The 19,999-nt window shown below is 39.4% G+C and overlaps 1 protein-coding gene across 1 annotated transcript in view; it reads right to left on the bottom strand.

Moving 5' to 3' along the window:
• tmeff2a (transmembrane protein with EGF-like and two follistatin-like domains 2a) overlaps positions 1 to 11,968 on the bottom strand; it is a 136,760-nt gene extending 124,792 nt beyond the window's left edge. Inside the window, exon 1 of the mRNA XM_013911749.1 lies at positions 11,226 to 11,968. Within this exon, the coding sequence (XP_013767203.1) occupies positions 11,226 to 11,415 (190 nt within the window). The 5' untranslated portion in view covers positions 11,416 to 11,968. The remainder of the gene's footprint in view (positions 1 to 11,225) is intronic.
• Between the last annotated feature and the right edge of the window lie 8,031 nt (positions 11,969 to 19,999).

The raw sequence follows: 19,999 nt of genomic DNA on the forward strand, positions 1-19,999 counted from the left end.
TTAACCCTTAAAGTCCAATCTACTATATTACTGGTGTATACATGTTTTTTTCTCAAGAAATTATAATGTGTTTTCTAGCAAAATATCCAGCTATTTTATTAATATTAATTACTAAATTAATATTAATCCTCCCTCTGCAAAGAGTGAGGTCCTAACACTGTTTTCAGCCACAACAGTCAGGTTAAGCTTTAATAATTTGCTGTACCCTTCCTGGTGAGTACTGAACATCAAGAGAGCAGTTGTTAGAGACCAAAAGCAGAGTTAATATAGAGTGCATGCTAAATCTAGAGTCATGAATCACATGACATCACACCAGATGAATGAACAATAGACCTCTGTACATTTTTCACATTATTTCACTGTTTCCATTTAAAAGGTTGCATGAACAGCTGGTTTCCACTCCACCCAAACAGGACAAAAAGACTGTGATTGGAGATTTCATGACTTCGGCCAAAATAACTGTTTTTCTGATGAGAACACAACACTTTTTTAATATCAAATACAAACACTGAGGCAGTCGTATCATGTCATTTGGCCATTTATCAGTCCATAGGTGCGCACAGAAGGCAGAAAAACAAAATAACAAAAAGCAGACTAATATAAATAATTAATATGATATTGTCAAATTTTAGGATGTCATTTTAAGCAGCAGACTATTTTCATCCAAAGCGTGAAGTTGGTGGTTTTGAATTCCCATGATAGTTAACAATAAGAAAATAAATCTAAACCTTTTCAGAAGGAAGGAAACCAGTTCAACTAAAGTTCCCACGAACTGCATACGCAGTATAGCTTAGTGGAATGACAGTATATACACGACTAAAACCTGGAGAAAAGATGCAGTTCACTGTCTTTTAGCAAACATTTTTAAAATATTTAATTAACCATTAAAAAGAAAAACACAGTTAGAAGGTCCACAAGGCATGGCAAAATTGGAATTTGGAGCTAAATATGAACATCAAACGGATTCATCTTTGATGTTCAAAGACGAACAGTGTGGGTTTTGTTCTTTTATGTCTCAGTTTATACTTTGCAGCCTTAAGGGAAAAGCAAATAGGCGAGTGACGTTCTATCTATTTCTTTCTTTTAAACACGAGACACAGATGAAGCAAGTATACGATGAAGATGCTGAGTATTTAGGTTTAAACAACGGTTAAAACACATACATATTCTTTTATCTGCGACCATTATGAAAGCCCAAGGGAAAATGCACATTTCTTTGGGATCAAATGTCTCTTAAGAGCAATAAAATTTAATTTTAGGTTATTTTAATCAACCTTATTTAATCAAACAATTAGAGCATGAAAAAAACCCTCCTAATTGGGTGTTTAACTTTTCTCACAGAGATATTCTTTATTACCACACCATCCTACAGGGAGCACATTACACTATCAGTGAGTGTTCTGACTTTCATTTAGCCTGGCTTTTACGATCAGCCCCAAAAAAGTTAATCAAGCAAACTCTACATTAAGAAATACACAATTTAAACGATGAAATCTACACATTACTAAAATAAACTCTTTTTTTAAATTCTCTGGACTTAAAAAATGTATTCAAATATCTAATCATTAGGAAAAAGATGCTCGGTATCAAGTGAATGTATCCAAATCAAGTAAATGTCATTTGACTAGATTCCATTAAATGCAACATTGTACACTGAACTTACAGGCGTAAACTAAACGTATGCAAAAAAAAACAAAAAAACATTATCAACCACAAAACTGCCAACGTGCTATCATGACATTGCATTAAAGGTAAGGAGCCAGCCTCGTTCATCTCAGCAAAAAGTTATCATGTGAAATGGCACGTGTGATATTCATACACATCATAATGCCTGGCTGTCTGTGGATGTTACAGGCAAGATATCTTACAAAGCTATTTTCTATTCATAGATATCTTATTATAATGGACACTTAGACACAGTATCTCCTGTAACCTGTCATAACCAATGACCTTCTCCACTTCGAAAAGCCCTTCTTGGCATAGAACAACCTATCAGGCAATAATACCCCATGGAATAGAAGTCCATGCTAAAACGAACCTGCTATTTGCCAAGGTCCTGAATGACCATAAGTGTAAGCTCTCTGTGAAAACATACAATCACTGAGCCAAGAACAGTGGTATGAGAGGTCTCCAAGCTTGGAGTGCACGGATGGAACAAAGCCCTCAGCCTGAAGAGGGCCATACAAGACAGTCTGGAAAACCACACGTAAAAAAAAAAATAATTAAAATTGGCACCCAGGCAACTGGCATGTTGATGATACTCACTGGAGAGAAGCATTGTTAGGATGACAATCATACAACTGGCTACGTGCATACAAATGACTGGAAAATATCAGATCATTTTCAAGCCAGCTAGCAAAGTCTTTGAAAGATTGGAAATGTTTTTGTGTGTGAGCGTGAATCTGTGTGTGTCAAATCAGTCCAAGCTACAAATTTCATAGTTTGATATTTTAGCTCTTTTTCAAGGTTCTCTGGGCAACAGGCTTATGGAAAACAAAGGTGGGGAAAAAGCAGAAACTCGATTTTAAATGAAAAAAAAAAAGTGACTCCTCCACAAGTCATTAAACTGTCTTCTTTACCGAGAAACAGATGCGAAGCTTGGACATCCCCAGGAGCCAGGAAGCAAGAGGAATACATCTATCACTTGTAAACAATAACTCACAGGGATTCATTACTGCTGGAGACATTCTTATCATCTTATGAACAACAGTGCAATCAAGACTTGCAGATGAAGATGCTTTGTCTACTGGAATCAAAGACGATTGTTCCTGTGAACTGTTTACAAGGATGCGAGCGGCATATCAGCTTTTGTAATAGCTGTAAATGTCTGAAAAACAATCATCATGTGACATAAATTATGTTATGTTTTATACTTGCTTCTCTTACATCTTCAGAGACACTGGGGCCAAAAGGGTTTAGACTGCAGGGAAAAACGGCACCAATCTCAGTCATTTGAGAATGATTGCCTACAAGTGGTATTTACTGCTGTGGTACAACTTGAAAAATGTCTTTGTTTACACAATAATAAATGACACAGAATCAACAGGTTAGTATTCATCACCTTTGTTTTTTAATCATAAAACCATTTTCCCTTTTGGTGCAATCTGATTTCAGATCCTCTTATGTGGCAGCGGCTTTGAATTCAAAAATTCAACCCCACATGTTTGGCAAACATTAAAAAATAGAGGTGTTGGAAGTTTGAAATGTATCCATTTTAAGGGACCTGAAACAGGATTACAGTGATAAGCATTACTGTTATCAACTAAAAATGTTGTCAGTATCCCGTACAAGTACCTACATGTTCAGTCAGTGGATATTAGCTAAACATATTGTAACATGCTGTGGGATTATTATAATTGTAATTGCCTAATATGTTATTCAAAGTCAGTAGCTTACAGAACATTTAGGTTGAATTTCTATTTTACTAATGTGAGACTGGTTTGATGAAGTTCATACAGACTTCTGAAACATTTCTGTGACATACTTTACCTCATAAAAACTTTGTAAAAAATGTATATGTATCAAGAATGACTGAATACAAGATATCGCCTAATTTTCTTTCAAATGAAAGCTACACATCTTTCGTAAATGTCCTCCCTCCATAAGCACATTAAACCAGTCGTAACCAGGATTCCTGTTGAGTTGGCTGGCTTCCTGCTGCTTTGCGGCAAACATGAACAGGGGTAAAGTAAAGTAATTTTATGGCTTATCCAGATGTTCTGAATAAGATCAGATCAAATGGATAAAACTGAATCCTCAGAACAATACCTCACATACCTGGTTTGGCCAAGCTCAAGAGGACAAGTTTGATCAAAAAATATGAATTCTGAAACTAGTTTTGACATTGACGAAGTTACGTATTTGAACCGAACACATTTAGGGAGTAAAAGAAAAAATACCAGTGGATTCTTTACATGTCAGAGTTATACAGAAAAGTGGGGACCTGTTAATTACCTTTCCAGCAATGTATTTTTGGAAATTTTAAAAGCTTACTGCAAAAGTGCTACTTGACTCCACATTACTGTCTGCTCAGCTGTGAGGCAGACTATGCTTCATTTATTTGAGTATTGCAAGCAACAAAGGCCCAGCTTGTGTACTGGACAAATGATGATTCCATTTTATAATTTTATATGGCCCCAAGCATTTTTCTTTTTTTCCTTTCTTTTTGTTTTCATATCCGCAACATATATGCCTGGATGGATGGATGGATGGATGGATAGATGGATCTGGCAAACAACTAAAAAACAAAAAGATATAACCCTCAAGTGTTAAATAGCAAACAGTGCTGAAATTAAATGTGCACCATGGCTAAGAAATTATGCACTCAACATGTGTAGTCTGGATGTCACCCTTAAGTGGCCCATGTGGTAAATAGCACATAAGGCCTGAATATAACAAAAGAAATGTGGGCCTGGATTTGCGGTTAAAGTTGTTATAATTTATTTGTGCTTGGTTGATGTGCAGAACTGTTATGGCTAACACTTGGCGCAGATCTGATAAACAGTAGCAGACCATCCAACTGATATGAAGACCAAATTAAAGTGTCTAGTATTAGTCACATCTGGTAACCGACTGATTAACAGATAATTAGCTATCTGTTAGCTAATCTTAAGGACATTTAGCTAAAGAAATCAGATGTGTTAGCAAGCAAGAACAAATGCTCATTAATCAGCAGGCGAGCTAGAGTAATTCTGGTCCTACCCCAAAATTTTAATTTAATGTTTTGCATAAAGCACAGGTTGTAAAAGCTAGGACCACTTCTCTTCCTTACACTTTAAATCCAGGGTTCTAAAATTGCTGCTAATGGGCTAATGTTGCAGCTTCTCACAGCAGACTAAACCTTCCTAACAGTGAAACATATAACTACTGCAAATAAATACCACCTCACAAACTGTTTAAAAAAAACTACAATTACTAACAAAACTGCCACTCTGAAATAACACATTATAAACAGAAATGTGCAGATGTGTGCAATTTCCTGTGCGCAGCAATTTCCTGTAGCTGCGTATAGCCTTCAATGATTTGTTGGCTCCCTAAACATGCAGTCAGTCAATAAAAATGTGAAAACCACAGCTTTAAATAGACCTGCTCCAAACCCAGCATCACCAACTTTACCAAAGGTAACTTTAAGGAGAGAACAGAAAACAGATGCAATGATAAAATCATTCCAGCTGTTATTGTTTGCTTTGGATGTGTCGCTAAGTGTGCTGCACGCTCTCGTGCTTCATTCCCAACCAAATTTAAATGGGACACGACTGATACAAGTTCCGTGCATGGCCCAAGCTGCACTGTGTCGGAGTCCAGGAAAACGTATACTTCCTGCTCCTGCCCTGTCGTTCCAGGAGGAGATTACAGTGAGCTGAATAATTAACGAAAACAAGCTGCCAAACATCAAATATTGAGAAGGTAATGTTTATATGCTAACGATTAAGATGCCAAGCGAAGCACTTACTTGTCTAAAAGAGAGAACTTGTTAGCCAAATGCATCTCCTGCTACCTACCTGGAATTTCACTGCACTAAGAACTATGCACTAAGAAGAATGAAGAGTTCTCCACCCAGGTTTTAAGCATTGTGCTGATCAATAATTAAACAGACTAAATGAATAATGAAGGCTGAACAACCACAGTGGTGAGACATCTTCTCCTGACCTTTCTCGTACTGGAGGTCTTTTTTTTTTTTATAACTTTGCAACAGGTTTTTTTCCACATGTTTGTGAGGGAGGAAGTTACAGTTTAGTCTTTTTATATCAGATTATTGAACGCTGAAAACAAAAAGCAAGTCATAGTTTGTTTGGTCTGAAGCAACTGATGGGTTTGTAAACTTGTAGCTCTTTCTTGTGGTTTGGTTTCTTTTTATACAGAGAAAACTTGAAGTGATCCAAAATTTGTCATTGCAGCATTCAGTTTGCTTGCTGGCCACATGTTTCTGTGGAAGGAGCAACAAATGTAAATACAGGAAGAACGTATTGTGTTCTGGACTATTGAGACCTCGGCTCATTTTACAGCTAGCAGTTACAATTTGTGTACTCTGCACATCGATGGTACTTCTTTGCATCTCAGAATACAAAACATAACGCAGCTAGGGGAAGATGTTTAGCACAAACTTGCAGTGTACTTTGGGTAGCTTGCTTGGCGCGAGGTAAGATCACGTTCTAGTCATAAACAAACCGCTCTGGAGGTTGTTTGCAACTGGACTGAGACCAGCTCCTCCAAAGGATGTTGATGCAGATGTTTTTGAGTGTGATCTGTGTTCAGTTTGCACAGACAAACTGCAACAAGGAGGGAAATTACACTAGACTTTGCTTTAAATGGTCTAAACCATGCAGGTGTGAAAACATCCTGAAACTTTAAACAAATTTTCAAGATTTTTTTTAAATAAAGTAAAACATAAAGCATTCTTAGTTGACCAACTTTCATTTCACTACTTTAATAGAACCAATTAGCAACTTCAGATTGGTTCGATTAAACCAAGCCAGCGTTGCTTATCTCAAAATTCATCTGTCATTGCAGTTTATTGTCAGAGGTGTAAACCTGCATGCAAGTATGTCTGACTTCTGTCTTGACAGATCTCGAAAGCAAATGGCCAGTTATCCCCTGAATGCTCTTAAATTCCCTCCACTTGATGGGATTTGCAGAAGGCTTTGCATATTCTACACTTATCCCTGTCACTATAAGTCTCAAAGCATCACATGGACTTTTAAAGTTAACAATAGCAAAGTACTCACTGAAGAACAGATTGTCTTTATCACAGAAATGTCCCCACAGGAGATGTAAGGTATAATTAAATTGTGAGCAGTCATTCATACAGTTTATTATTACAGTAGAAATGTGTGATAAAGATAAAACTGAATTGGACTGAATTCCTTTCAGCAACCTATGAATGCATTGTTCTACTACTTGTTTTAATATGACCAAATACAGCCAAAAGCTTTGAGCTGATCGTGTGTAAAAGTCTGCAACATCCTTAACATCTGTTAAGGATGTCTAGCAGCCAGCTGATGTGCAGTCGGTATATAACACAGACGTTACTTGCTTGTTTAAAGCAATACAAGCCCAAAAATCGCAGGTTTGATTGAGATAATTACACAAAATTCTAATTATATAGTTAACTGCGTTGGATGAGTATGACATCTTGGATAAAGCAGCAGTTTTTGAGTGCATGCAGGTGAATTGTCACCGGAAAGAATTTTACCCAGCACAAATCTGTACAGAAATGTGTTTCAAAGAGTCCCAACATGACAGTAGTAACATTAACACATTACTGTAGTGTTAAGGCAATATTAAATGACAGGTGAGGCGAGCCTTCAGTTTGGCTATAGGGAGCCTTTTAGGATCTTAAAACTCAATGTACTTGTTGCACTGATCGACATCATCACAGGATCAGGCAGCAATAAATTGTGCAACTTAAGGTCCATGTCCAGCAAGCTACTATCTAGGAACTAGATGTTCCTGATTTTGACGATACTAAACACGAGACGGGTGTGTTTCATTTGTTAGATAAAGGACCTTTACAAGGGAAAAATGACTATAAAGTAACAAAAGCCACGTCCAAGTCCTAACATATCTGACATTTAGTCTCTAGTGAATATTCCACATATCCTACGCCCCCAAGTGAAACAACAAGTTCACATCTAAAACCACCCTCTTCACCTTGTTAACTCTTTTTCACTTGTTATTACCAAATACATCATACTATAAGATGTTGAACTTTAATCGACATATCATGGTCTGTTTGTCATTGCTACTCTTTTCTTATGTTTAAGTCTGTCTACAATAGCAAGTAGGGCCAAATTCAGGTCTAACTTCACAGACAGAAAATTACATGCCATGTGGGCCTTTATGTCTTTAATAGGTGCTGGTATTTTAGCTAATTTGTTTCACTTAAATTTAGAAATACCTTGGTGTTCTTTACATATGACTGCTTGTTTTCTGATAATATTGCCTAGATGAAGGATGTCGAGGGTAAAAAGTATTGGCACTGAACCCTGTTGAATGCCACAACTACTTCATGCGTCATCATGAAGTGACACAAACACCAATAAAGAAAAATAAGCATCCCCTCTTTTCTCTTATGGCTTTTAATGAATCCCTTAATTCTACATCCTGAAAATGATAACCTTTTACTGGACAAATAATGATGCAGCAACAAGTATAAACACAAATCAATAGAAAATCGACCAACTCGCAGATCAAATGGGCCCTTTTTATAGCAGTCATTATGACTTGTCATGGCAGGAAAAAAATCATGTGTTTTAATTACGTTAACAATGATGCAGTTACACTCAGGTGTCCTAGAAAGTCATAACAGTGTGACAAGGAGTCTGCACAATACATGCACAGCATCAGAAACTGAAGCAGCTAAATGGAATTCAGCACTCGTTAACTTTATAACCGTACTGCTCCTAACCTACTGTGATGTGTCAACATGTCAAATTCTTCATTTTCTGTAACATTACTCCATCAATATGGTGGCAAGTGTTAAAAAACATTTCACAGCTCAGTTATCCCTTTTAAAAATCTTGGCACATAATGTATGCAATGATTATAGCTTCCCACGCGCCTAACTCAAATATAATTAATTAAAGAAATATATACTATATAGGACCTTAAGAAGTGTGGAAAACATTTCTTTCTGCTGCAGCTTCACAGAGCCACAACTCGTACATTCAAATCTTTACACAAATACTACCTAGTACAAGATGACACGAGGGATTTGAAGAACAATTTTATGTCTGTACTCGCACTCAAACATTCACTTGGTGCCCTTCTAGGATTGAGATTGAGCTGTTCTGCCTCCTCGCTGGCAGTTCCTCAAGTCATTAACAGATGCAAGCCAAACAGAATGGCAGTCTTTGTCAAACCAAGTTTTTTCTAACTCCCTTTTATTCCATAAAACAAAATCGAATTCATTGCTTTTTCAAAGGCGATGCTGTTGAAACTGGCAACTCGTTTTCTTGATACTACTGCCCATAATTATCTGTTTCTTAGCACTGAAGTGACATTGGGCTCATCACCAAACTGTTTTTCAGTCAGTGCCATTCTCCCTGCGCTGCAAACTGTCACACATTGGTGGTGTTGTTAGGAAGAAGTGGATAATTAAGCCCTGTGCCATTACTGCGGATTTATTAATATCATTATCTTATTTTTATTATCTTTCAAAGGGTCTTATCTTTTCACGGTGGACTACATGTCACTTGTTGTGCTCTATTAATTGTAACTGATGCTGGGTGCATGTGAGTGCCTGTCCATTGTTCTATCATATGCACTTAAACCTCCTCAAGGCGTGCAGGATAAAAGCTTTCGCTGAAATGCAGATGAGAGTGTGTCAGGAAGTGGGGAGGCAGGCGAGTGTGTATTGGGACAGGATGTGTACCATTATCAGTGATTACGTGCTGATCACCACCATCAACAGCGGCGGCACAAAACCAGCCTCCAGTAGGTTACAATGCAGTAATCTGAATAAAGATATGATCAATTATCGGCCTGAATCAGAGGAGAGTACTGTTCAGATGAACTCATTCATGACTTCATCTGCATGTACTGTAGATTCTTGGGCCACGGCTTCACTTGATACCTGGGCTTTTCATTACAGGATGAATAATAAAACAAAAACAAGGGAAAAAAATCCTTGTACCACACACCTGATCGCTTGTCATCAGTGGATCAATGACATAAAATTATCCTCATGTATTTCCAGTTCATTCATTACCTCAGTGATCCTTCAACATTAGCACTTCAACATGGGTATCACGGTACAGGAAGATAGAATCACGGTCTGATGTTGCGGTTGTTTGCATCACGGTTTTGGTCTCAACCCTATGAATACCAGAGATGCTTAGAATAAAGACAGCAACCTTCGACAGGTTACAGTAATACGATAGAGTTCAATCGCTTCTTGTTTGCGTGTACTTAATTAAGTCTGACTTAATCAGCCCATTATCATAATCAAATTCATTTTTAAAACTTTGATATCCAAATTAGACATCCCCCTTTCTGGTTGGCAGTCTAGTTTGTAGAATCAAATATAGATCTGTCATGTAGCATTTCTTAATATCATTCCTATACATGTCACATGTGCATCAGTTATGCTCTTTGTCATAAATGACTTCCCCTTTCTTTTTATTGAGATGTCATCCAAGCAGGCTACACTGATACTCCTTTTTTCAAGCAGCAAACAGCAGTCATAACTCTCATATTGATGTCTGGCTGTTATGAGCTATAATATCAATACTGCTACTGCCCATGAGTGTGTGGAACCGGCTTAGAGCTATTTTAAGGGTTCAGACTTAGACAGGCGACAGGGGAAATTTATGGCGGCACAGTCGGCTGATTTACAAAGGGAGGCGAGGCGCTGCGCTCTGCAGCCCGCTCCGCTTCTTTTATCGTTTTGGGCACCAAAGGGAGAAAACAAGTTTATAGCTCAGTGGTCTGTTAAAGAAACGACAGCATTGTTTTTATTATTATTTAAAGGTGTCAATTAATTAAACAATTTGCCTGCCAAATAAGCCCATAAAACTAGGCTGTAATTTCCTGCTGCGATCAATTTGCTGGGTTAAAGTTAATGGTCAATCTGAGCGCGATAAAACACCCTACAGTTGACTAGAATGTGTTTTTGCTTCGGGTTACTGGCAGACCACACGAAAGAAGCCCGTTTGAACTCAAACGGAATTTCTGCGACCTCAAACTAACCGTGTTGATGTTATTGTGGCGCACGCCGCCTTATTCCGTGGACAAGCTTCCCACAGACCCCAACTCCTCCCCGCCCGCTCTATTTCTCGTTAAAATGATCCTTAATGTCGCTGCTTCCACTTCGTGTCGGATCGAAATCATCGACCCTCCCGCTCGCCTGCCCGGTGACATGATCGCCGCTGCATGCTTTGCTGTCAAGCTCCGAGGCGAACTCAGCGAGGCTAAATGCACATCAAGCAAACCCCCTCCAAAACTCTGCATCCCCTCATCGTCGGGCTTTTGCGGTCGGTATCTGCAGCCAGAGTGCTCCACGGCTCCAGCACCGACCCCGGGCATGCTAACAGGACACAATCACAAAACTACAGCGAGGAGAATGAGGCGTCTGTTGCAAGCGCACTCCTAAACTTTGATCTGGTCGTGCTGCTCAGTCTCGGGGATCTAACACTAGTCTCACATGAGTTTAACTTCGATGTGCGTCTAGATATTTACTGCACACAACCTGGAGCGAGGCTGCTAGTGAATAAAATGACTCTCACCGGAGCAGTTCCAGCCGGTCGGCGTCTGGCAGTCGCTGAGGGAGGAAGGGAAGGCGCGCAGCTGCTCCACAGGTAAAGTGGCGAGAAACGAGACGAGTGTGATCCTGAGCCAGCCCCCCGCTGTCCCGCTCCACCGGCGCAGTCGTCGGGGCTCCTCGAGAGGTGCCTGAGCCGCCACGGACAGACCCATCTCTCACTGGCCCCGACCGCACAAGCGAGGTGGGAAAGAGACGCAGACGCGCACCGACAACTCCAATCCCAACAGGTTCAGCGGGGCGCCTAGAGACCTACAGCAGAACATTTTCCGAGCGAGACCGTGCGCCCCATGTAGCAGTGCCCCGTGTAGACCAGCCAAATAGGTTCCGCCCGATCCAAGCGAGAGTGCGAGAAGGAGAAAAAGAGGTCTAGTGGGGGCACTGCCGAGGGGTTGGTGGGCGATGGAGGAGGCGTGTGGGATGGAGGAAAAAAGTTAGCGACGCAAGCGAGAAGACTTGCGAGCAGGAGAAGATGCTCAAAGATGAGGAGAGGGGAGAAAGATGGCAAAGGGGGAGAAAAGGAGGGTGATATAAAAGGAGGTGATAAAACTGCACAGCAGAGAGGATGAAGCCAGAGTATCCCACGGGCAGGATTTGGAGACGACGGCACTTGTGTAATAGTATCCACGGGTGAAACGAGCAGCGGTCCTCCCGATTTAGTTTGTATGTGCGGTGCGTTCAGAGTCGCGGCGAGTTGGTGTTTCTCTCTCCCCCTCTTTCTCTCTCGCTTTCTCAGCAGCAGCTGGCTGTGATCACGTGGAGCATGATGCGAGGAGGAAGGGGGCGCCCCTCAGTAACAATTAGAACGGGTAACTGGTGGAAAAGGCAAAATATAAAAACAGGCGATAACAGAGGGAAGAAAATAAAAGATTTTTTTAATGAATGAAGATAGAAAACAAAGTAGTCCGGGCTTTGTCCCGGTGCTTGCTGATGGCTTCCCCACGAATAGGCAGCATAAAGGAGGACACACTGCCTTTATAATTGGCCAGGAGCATTTAGTGTCTGCAGGAATCGATTCGTCCAGCCTGGCCTGGGATAATTGCTCCGCTTTGAAACGAAACTGACGCTATTCCTGAGTCTCTGCCTCCAGGCGATCCACAGAGACCTCAATAGTATTCATATATTTTTGGATACTGCTGTCACGCAGGGCGGGGCGGGATGGAGCTGGTAATTGACGTGCTTTTGGTCATGAAAGAAAGTGCACAGCATCTGCTGGAGCGGTCAAGTCCAGCGTCAGGCTGAGAACGATCACCCTTTGAACCGAGGAAATTGGAAGCCACGCGCGTGGAAAAGCCCCATAAAGCAAACAAAGCGGGTATCTGTTAAGATCTGTCACAGTTGTGAAGACGTTTGACTTCATGATATTAGGAGAACGCTGCAGTTGCTTGCAAACAAATAAACCCCTTATTCTTACTTAAAGATCATTACATTTTTCCTCTGCTGATGGGCTTCTTGAAGACCATCTGCGACAAACAACAAAATGCAAAATACAGAAACGTCGATACTTTTGGGTTCTTCTGGGTCATCACAATGAAAAAAAAAGCAAAAACAAAAAAAACAACAAAGGGGATTATTTCACAGACACCTGCACCTGCGTGGGATGCGGTGGGAATGACAATGACTCAAGAAGCTGATAAATAAAGACAGATATGAAATATTAAAATGAGCAAACACTTTTACTGGCCACAGGGGGCAGCTGAATCAAGCCGCAAACACAAACCTGACATATTCTGACCTCTGAGGCTGACAGCTGTTTTACCAAACAGTGAGTAATTCAGCAAAATCATACCTGCTCTCAAGATAAAAACACCAAATAGTCACCAAATGATCTGTTTCTTTGTCAACACACATTCTTGTTATCATTTTTTCAGGGCAGTTAACGCATTTAACTTTTGAAGAGAGTTCTGTGCCTCTGAGAGGGACAGGTGAGTGAAAAGAAAAGCCAGGTTTGTAACAAGTAGTAATTGTTGTACTTTAAGCAAGCAACGCAGACCTCAACGACTGCGAAAGGTCAGTTTGGCAGTAATATGCTGCGTAAAACACAGGATATTGATTAGGACTGTGAAACTAATTGTAATAGGCTTTAATGGTATTTCGCTTGCTCATTATTCCAGTGCAACAGTACTATGCCAGTGTTTTTCTCTGCAGACTCAGTCAGCTCTGTAGTCTTCTCTCTTTCCTGTGTTTCAGTAAAACTGTTCAAGATGTATTTGCTTCGAGGCCAACATGAATCTTAATCATAACCAAATAATGAATGAAAACCACTTTATTGTTTGGTTCTCTGTACAAAGCATGAAAAACATAAAAACCACTGGTCCTCTGTGGGACTCAAACATAAGGGAATAATGAGTAACTCTTGCCACCGCCAACACCTTCTGCCTCCTACTATGGACTCTGTTCTTTCAAAACACCAAATAAGCACAGAGATCTTTTTTTCCAAAAGAATGAACTAATAGACATAATTTTGTGTATCGCAAACATCTCTCAGACTGTGTGGCAATCGTTGCACAAACCAAAAGGAAAATCATGAACACCAATCAATAAATTCATTTCGTGACTGTTTCACAAATTGCAGTCAGAGTGTGTGTGTGAAGTGACACCGGCATTTATTTGGAGTCATGTTTCTGCATTCTTCAACACCAATTCTCAGGTTCTTTATATGGATTTTGTTCATCTTTTAAATTTATTTAGGGGTAATATATGTTGCCCTACAAACATAATCAGGAAGGGACCGTTGTTTGAAGAAATATGACTTCATGAAGACAGGTTCAGCTAATTTGGATCTTTGTTTGTTTCTTTTCATTTTGCTGCCAGCTGTATATGCTCACTGGAGCATCCGGGCACACTGTACAATTGCTCCTTTCCAGTAAGGTCTGGTATATAATTCACGTGTCAAAGGGTAAAATGTGACAGTTTTAGTGTAATGGAGCTTGTCAAACCACTTTGATCTAATTTTCAGAAAGCAACAGCAAGTCCTTCATATGAAGTGTGTGCTTTTTCAACAGCGACACTCTATAGAGGAAGCTGTAGACCTTGGTTACATTAATGATAGTGAAACTTACTTTCACCATAAATTATTCTGTTTGACACGCGAGCGCACACACACACACACACACACACACACAGAAAAGCTAAGAATCTATTTAACATTTTTATTACCATCAAATTGTGAATAATGAAAAGGTAAGGATGGCGTTAGATTTAGATATGAGTGGGTTCTTTCATTAGAGTTTCATTTTGTTGGCAGGATATAAACAAAGCATCAAAGGATTTTAGCGCCTAGAATTTCAGCTAGGCTGTAAGGATGAGTCAAAACGCCAAGAGGAATCTTTGAAGAAAATGACTCAAAGGATTTGGACCACTGTGACAGCGTCTGGCCCTGCTGGCACGTGAGGTGATGCCACACACAAAAGCAGACTTTAGACTTTTTCTTTTAAATTAATGAATAATAATCCTTTTATAAATGTGGTCGCTGATGAAAAAAATACCTTGTTGGGTTTTTTTTTTCAGAACTGATAATGGGATAAGTGCAGAAAAGATCTGAAGTTATTCAAAATGTCCATGAGAGAACAATTTTATTTTTCGCTTCATGGAAATGATTTGGGCTTTGAAATTGTTAAAATGTTTGTAAATAGTTTGTTAAATATAACTATGAATGTAACAAAATGATCTTGACAGAACTATTGTTTGCTATGCAATATGTCAAAGCTTGTTTAACAGTTTAAGTAAATAGATTTACTTTACTTGGAGTCCAGGGATGCACATGAATTATCATAACAGAAAGTTTCTCACTAAACTACAACTGCACCAAAAGAAAGCAAATAAGCTTTGGGGTTTCCAATGCTGCCAAAACCAATAAACCAGCCTTTCCGACAAAAAGAACGAAACAAAAACTAAGCAGCAAGAAAACCTACAAAACCTGAACCCAAGGTGTCTGTGTGAATCATCCAGGCCCTGGTGATCTAAGGAGCTCGTAAAGAAAGTGACTGGACTTGTGTAAGTTTCACGGAACGTCGTCACGAAAACTTAAAGAAACTTGCAGAAGTGTAGTTGATTTCTTTTTTAAACTCCTTAGACCTGACCCGAGGGTTGACACAAAACAGAAAAAAAGTAATTAAAATATCAAATGAAAGAAAACATGTAGTGAGCAGCCAAGAGGTTACAGGCTTTCCAGCCATTTGCAAGAAACATGCTGAAGATATGCTAAGTAAGCCTAAATCTAATGCCCAACAGAGGCTGTTAGATTTGGCAAGGAATTAAACAAAAAGGAGCGCTTGGTGTTGAATGTGCAGCTTCACTAACAAGGAAATACTACTCAGCTGTGGCATTCACGAGTGGAAGACCTGGAAATCACAGAGAAGCAGATCCTTCCCAGATAAGGTCAAAAGATCAGTGGACGCAGCAGAGACACATCTATTGATCTCATAAGCAAACATACGCATCATTTATATGCTCTCCATAGCACGCTATCCTTAAAGTTTGTTTTGTGCTGCTTATGATAACAGTATGCTAAACAGATAGCCACCAAAGCTGGTCAGTAATGCTAAAGCAATGTATGAGAAACACTTCTGAGAATGTAAACCAAAGAATTAATATTTGCCTTATAAGGTTGTTTACATCATATTTCAGACTCGCGATTTTTGAGGACTCTGTCAACTAATCATCAATACTTTCCTCAAAACCTGTTGAATGAGATTGAGCTCCATACAGCAGTAATGTCCTTGAATGTCAAACCCCAAATTACTGCTTTCATGTTATGAGTTGCTGTTTTCTTCATAATAAATCTTTATCTTTGTAAACAACTTATGCTTTAATATGATTATTCACTGTATTAAAGAAACTTGCAGGTAATTAATATGCTGCATCTGGTAGACCAGTCTACGACCTATAGCAGTGAAAAACACCGCTTTGATTTATTTAAACTAATTAAAGAGTGAAATTAATCTCATGAAATATTTTGAGTGGAAATTCACATATTTATGTGTTCTTCTTATTATATGCGTAAATATAATGTTTTGAAAAACATGTTTTATGAAAAGAAAGCAGTCTAGTCTTCCAAACATAATGAACAATATTTGGATTTTTTAAATTTTTGTTTTCAAATATAATCTGCAAAAATGCCAAAATTGCCAATGATCATTCAGCCCCCTTTTTTATTTTGTATTGTGAAAGTCAAAAAACTATAATTTTCCACCCAGTATTTTACACCAAACACAGACTTTACCGAAAAGTGCATCCATTAGCACACCACACAGCTCTTCCCTAAATGACTAACATGATATCTAACACATGGCACATATCAGCACAGCTTGGTAAAATGTGAGCTGATGTAAAAGTATGAACAAGTTGGTTTGTCTAGTAAATATCATAGTACAGCTAATGTTGTATGTACTAGTCTATTTTCCACAAGAAAGATCTTTGCTTCTGCCTCTTGCAATTGATCTTGAAACTGACTGCTGATCAACAAAGCAGGTTTCAGGTTTGAGTCTGTAAAAGGGCAAGCTTTACTCCAGAGAGACATGTTCACAAACCTAGCTAAGGCAATGATGGATGAGTTAATAACAACAGTGATGGCAGCAATAGCATTAGCTGCTGGCCTGTCTGAAGAGTTTTGTGCCATCAGCAGTAGGTTGCATCTTGACTGGAATAGTTCTAAGAGTGCTTTTTCGGCCAGTTTATGGTTGACCAACAGACGATTTGTCACACACACTATATCATTCTCGCTGAAGTCCAACTAACCTATCCATCTTCCTTAGGTACCTTTGCAGACACTTCTTTATTTCTGATGTGGCAGCAAAACACAACGTGTACTTTAAACCTCTCAGACTAACATAAGCAGGCCAGGACAAGCACTTTAGGGTTCATAATCGAACTTGGAAATTCAAATTTATCAACTGAATCATGCACAGTTTCTGGTTCATCCTTGAGGAGTAAATTTATACCAGACCCCACCCTGTCCTGGCCTTCATTCTTGTCCTTGCAGGGAAAACAACTGAACATTTGGTGTGTTTGGTCTTGTTACTTGCTGGGATTAGAGCTTCACTTTGTTTTTGGCCAGCCCAGTTTTCCTTCTACAGACATTAGAGGGAAAATTATTTATGCCCGTAGTCACTGCAAATTATCTGTGCACAGATCGCAGAAAGGCCACCCAGCACAGAGTTTTGAGAAAGAAATGAATGAACAAATGTTTTTCTTTTTCTTTAATATGTGATCAGGATCTTGTTTATAAACTCCTTGAGTTTCTCTTAGAAGCCAAGTGTGTGCAGCCACAGCACACTTTAGTCCAATCCAATAAAAAAATATTAGCCCCACTTGAATCCAACTTTGTGCAAAACTTTACCCACAAGGTTTTGGAGGGTGTCAAATGAACTGTCTATAACAGCTGGTTTAGCTCGAGGCAAAACTGTTATCCAGCACAGCTCCACCAATAAAAGTAGAATAGCAGAGCAGTGTCTTTCCAGCTCAGCTTAGAACACATTGGTAAAGTTTAGTCCTCTTTAGTTTCATCCACGAGTTGAGGTTTGGCTCCATAATTTACACAGAGTTCAAGTTTTAACTCAGCTTTAACAAAATTTGCACTGCAACTAAACAGCAATTTCCACAACATTTCCTCCTCTGTCTTTGACTCATTTATCTGCGCATTAGTCTGATTGAATACCTGGTGTGGTATCAGTGACACCCATGCAGGCTTGGTGAGGAGGAGGTCGGCCTAAACACAGCCTAGCCGTGGGCTAAAGGCTAATTACATTTCTGACTTGCTGAAATGTACACCGTCTCCTGAGAGAGCATTCTGGAATAACACTCAACCCTGTATCGGATATCTGATGATTGATTTTTACCTCATAATTACTTTGATGTATTAATAAATCATCCATTTCTTTTGTAAATCTAGGACCTGACAGTGTCATGGGAAACATTCGCTGGTGTATGTTACCCTTACCAAAAGTTGAAAGGTTAGAGTGCACAGTATGTATGTAATTGTGTTAGCCTGTGACATGATTGCCAAGAATTTGTGTGCATGTGTGTGTTTATAACTAGCAATCAGCTCTTCTTTAAATCATTGAAACACAACTCTGTGCGATTTTCTCTGCTTATCAAACTTTAATTGTGAAATTGTGATTATTTCGGTTTTATTTGGAGAGTTGATCTGCATAGATGGGAAAAGAAATCCAGATTGGTTTAATATTTTGTCTAATATAGTGTTCTACAAATTTGTTATACAGCAATTCTTAGAATTCTGTCTACTCTCTCTGTAAAGTAGATCCGTTATGTCGATTTTAAGCTCCGTATTTTCCCTGGAGCAGTTTTGCATGACTTACACTTAAAAATGCTCCATATATACCTCACTGGACCATGGCCTCATACAAGAAATCAGTTCATCTTTTTTCTTAAATGAGCTGTTTTTGTTTCTCTCCCTTCAAAGTCACTCTCCCCTTAAGCTGACTTACTTCTGACTGTCTGCCGCTCCTAAACAAAATGTTTGAACAGCAGATGGGTGGAGATGCTGTGCTAATAACCAGAGCTGTGTGTCTGAGATATTGAGGAAACTCCTATCTTTGAAATCATACAGAACCAAGAGTTTCTAAAAATATTGCTAACTGAGCTCTTAGACCAGTCTAAAGCCTGAGGGTTTATGCTCATTGGGATTACTGGTACGTACTTCATTTGAAACTTTGCCTATGTTTAATACAAGTATCATCCACTGTAATATATATGACAGGAAAATAGGTTTAACAGTTAGTTTTGAAGTTAAAGTGCCTGCTTTTCAATATGTATGTTTCTCATGACTCTTGTTTACCACTGCACCACCATGCCACCCAGTGGGTTTCCACGCTGGTCTAAAAGAATGTAAGTAATGAACTTACAGTAAGTAAAACTGGGATTTATGGTGACTACAGGAAACGGGCCAACTTGAACGAATGCACTTGGACTCATTCTTCAAGTATTACATTCTGTCCATACGTTTAACTGGCATCCAGCAGGAGGCAAAACACATTTTTCTGTACATTTGGGACTTGACAGCTGGGAGATTTTCACTGAGATGTCTTTTGGGTTTGGTTGTTGCACACTACTTTGACAAATATTTGGTAGAGGAATACCTTACCTCATAGAAATGGAAGGGATCAATAGAGAACTCCAAAAACTCAATCAGTATTTTTGCCATGTATTTGCTTTCCTTGTACAGGGAGTGCAGAATTATTAGGCAAATGAGTATTTTGTCCACATCATCCTCTTCATGCATGTTGTCTTACTCCAAGCTTTATAGGCTCGAAAGCCTACTACCAATTAAGCATATTAGGCGATGTGCATCTCTGTAATGAGAAGGGGTGTGGTCTAATGACATCAACACCCTATATCAGGTGTGCATAATTATTAGGCAACTTCCTTTCCTTTGGCAAAATGGGTCAAAAGAAGGACTTGACAGGCTCAGAAAAGTCAAAAATAGTGAGATATCTTGCAGAGGGATGCAGCAGTCTCAAAATTGCAAAGCTTCTGAAGCGTGATCATCGAACAATCAAGCGTTTCATTCAAAGGGTCAGTCAACAAGGTCGCAAGAAGCGTGTGGAAAAACCAAGGCGCAAAATAACTGCCCATGAACTGAGAAAAGTCAAGCGTGCAGCTGCCAAGATGCCACTTGCCACCAGTTTGGCCATATTTCAGAGCTGCAACATCACTGGAGTGCCCAAAAGCACAAGGTGTGCAATACTCAGAGACATGGCCAAGGTAAGAAAGGCTGAA

The sequence above is a fragment of the Pundamilia nyererei genome, unplaced genomic scaffold, assembly GCF_000239375.1.
Source record: "Pundamilia nyererei isolate P.nyererei 1_Seehausen unplaced genomic scaffold, PunNye1.0 scaffold00071, whole genome shotgun sequence".
NCBI lineage: Eukaryota > Metazoa > Chordata > Actinopteri > Cichliformes > Cichlidae > Pundamilia > Pundamilia nyererei.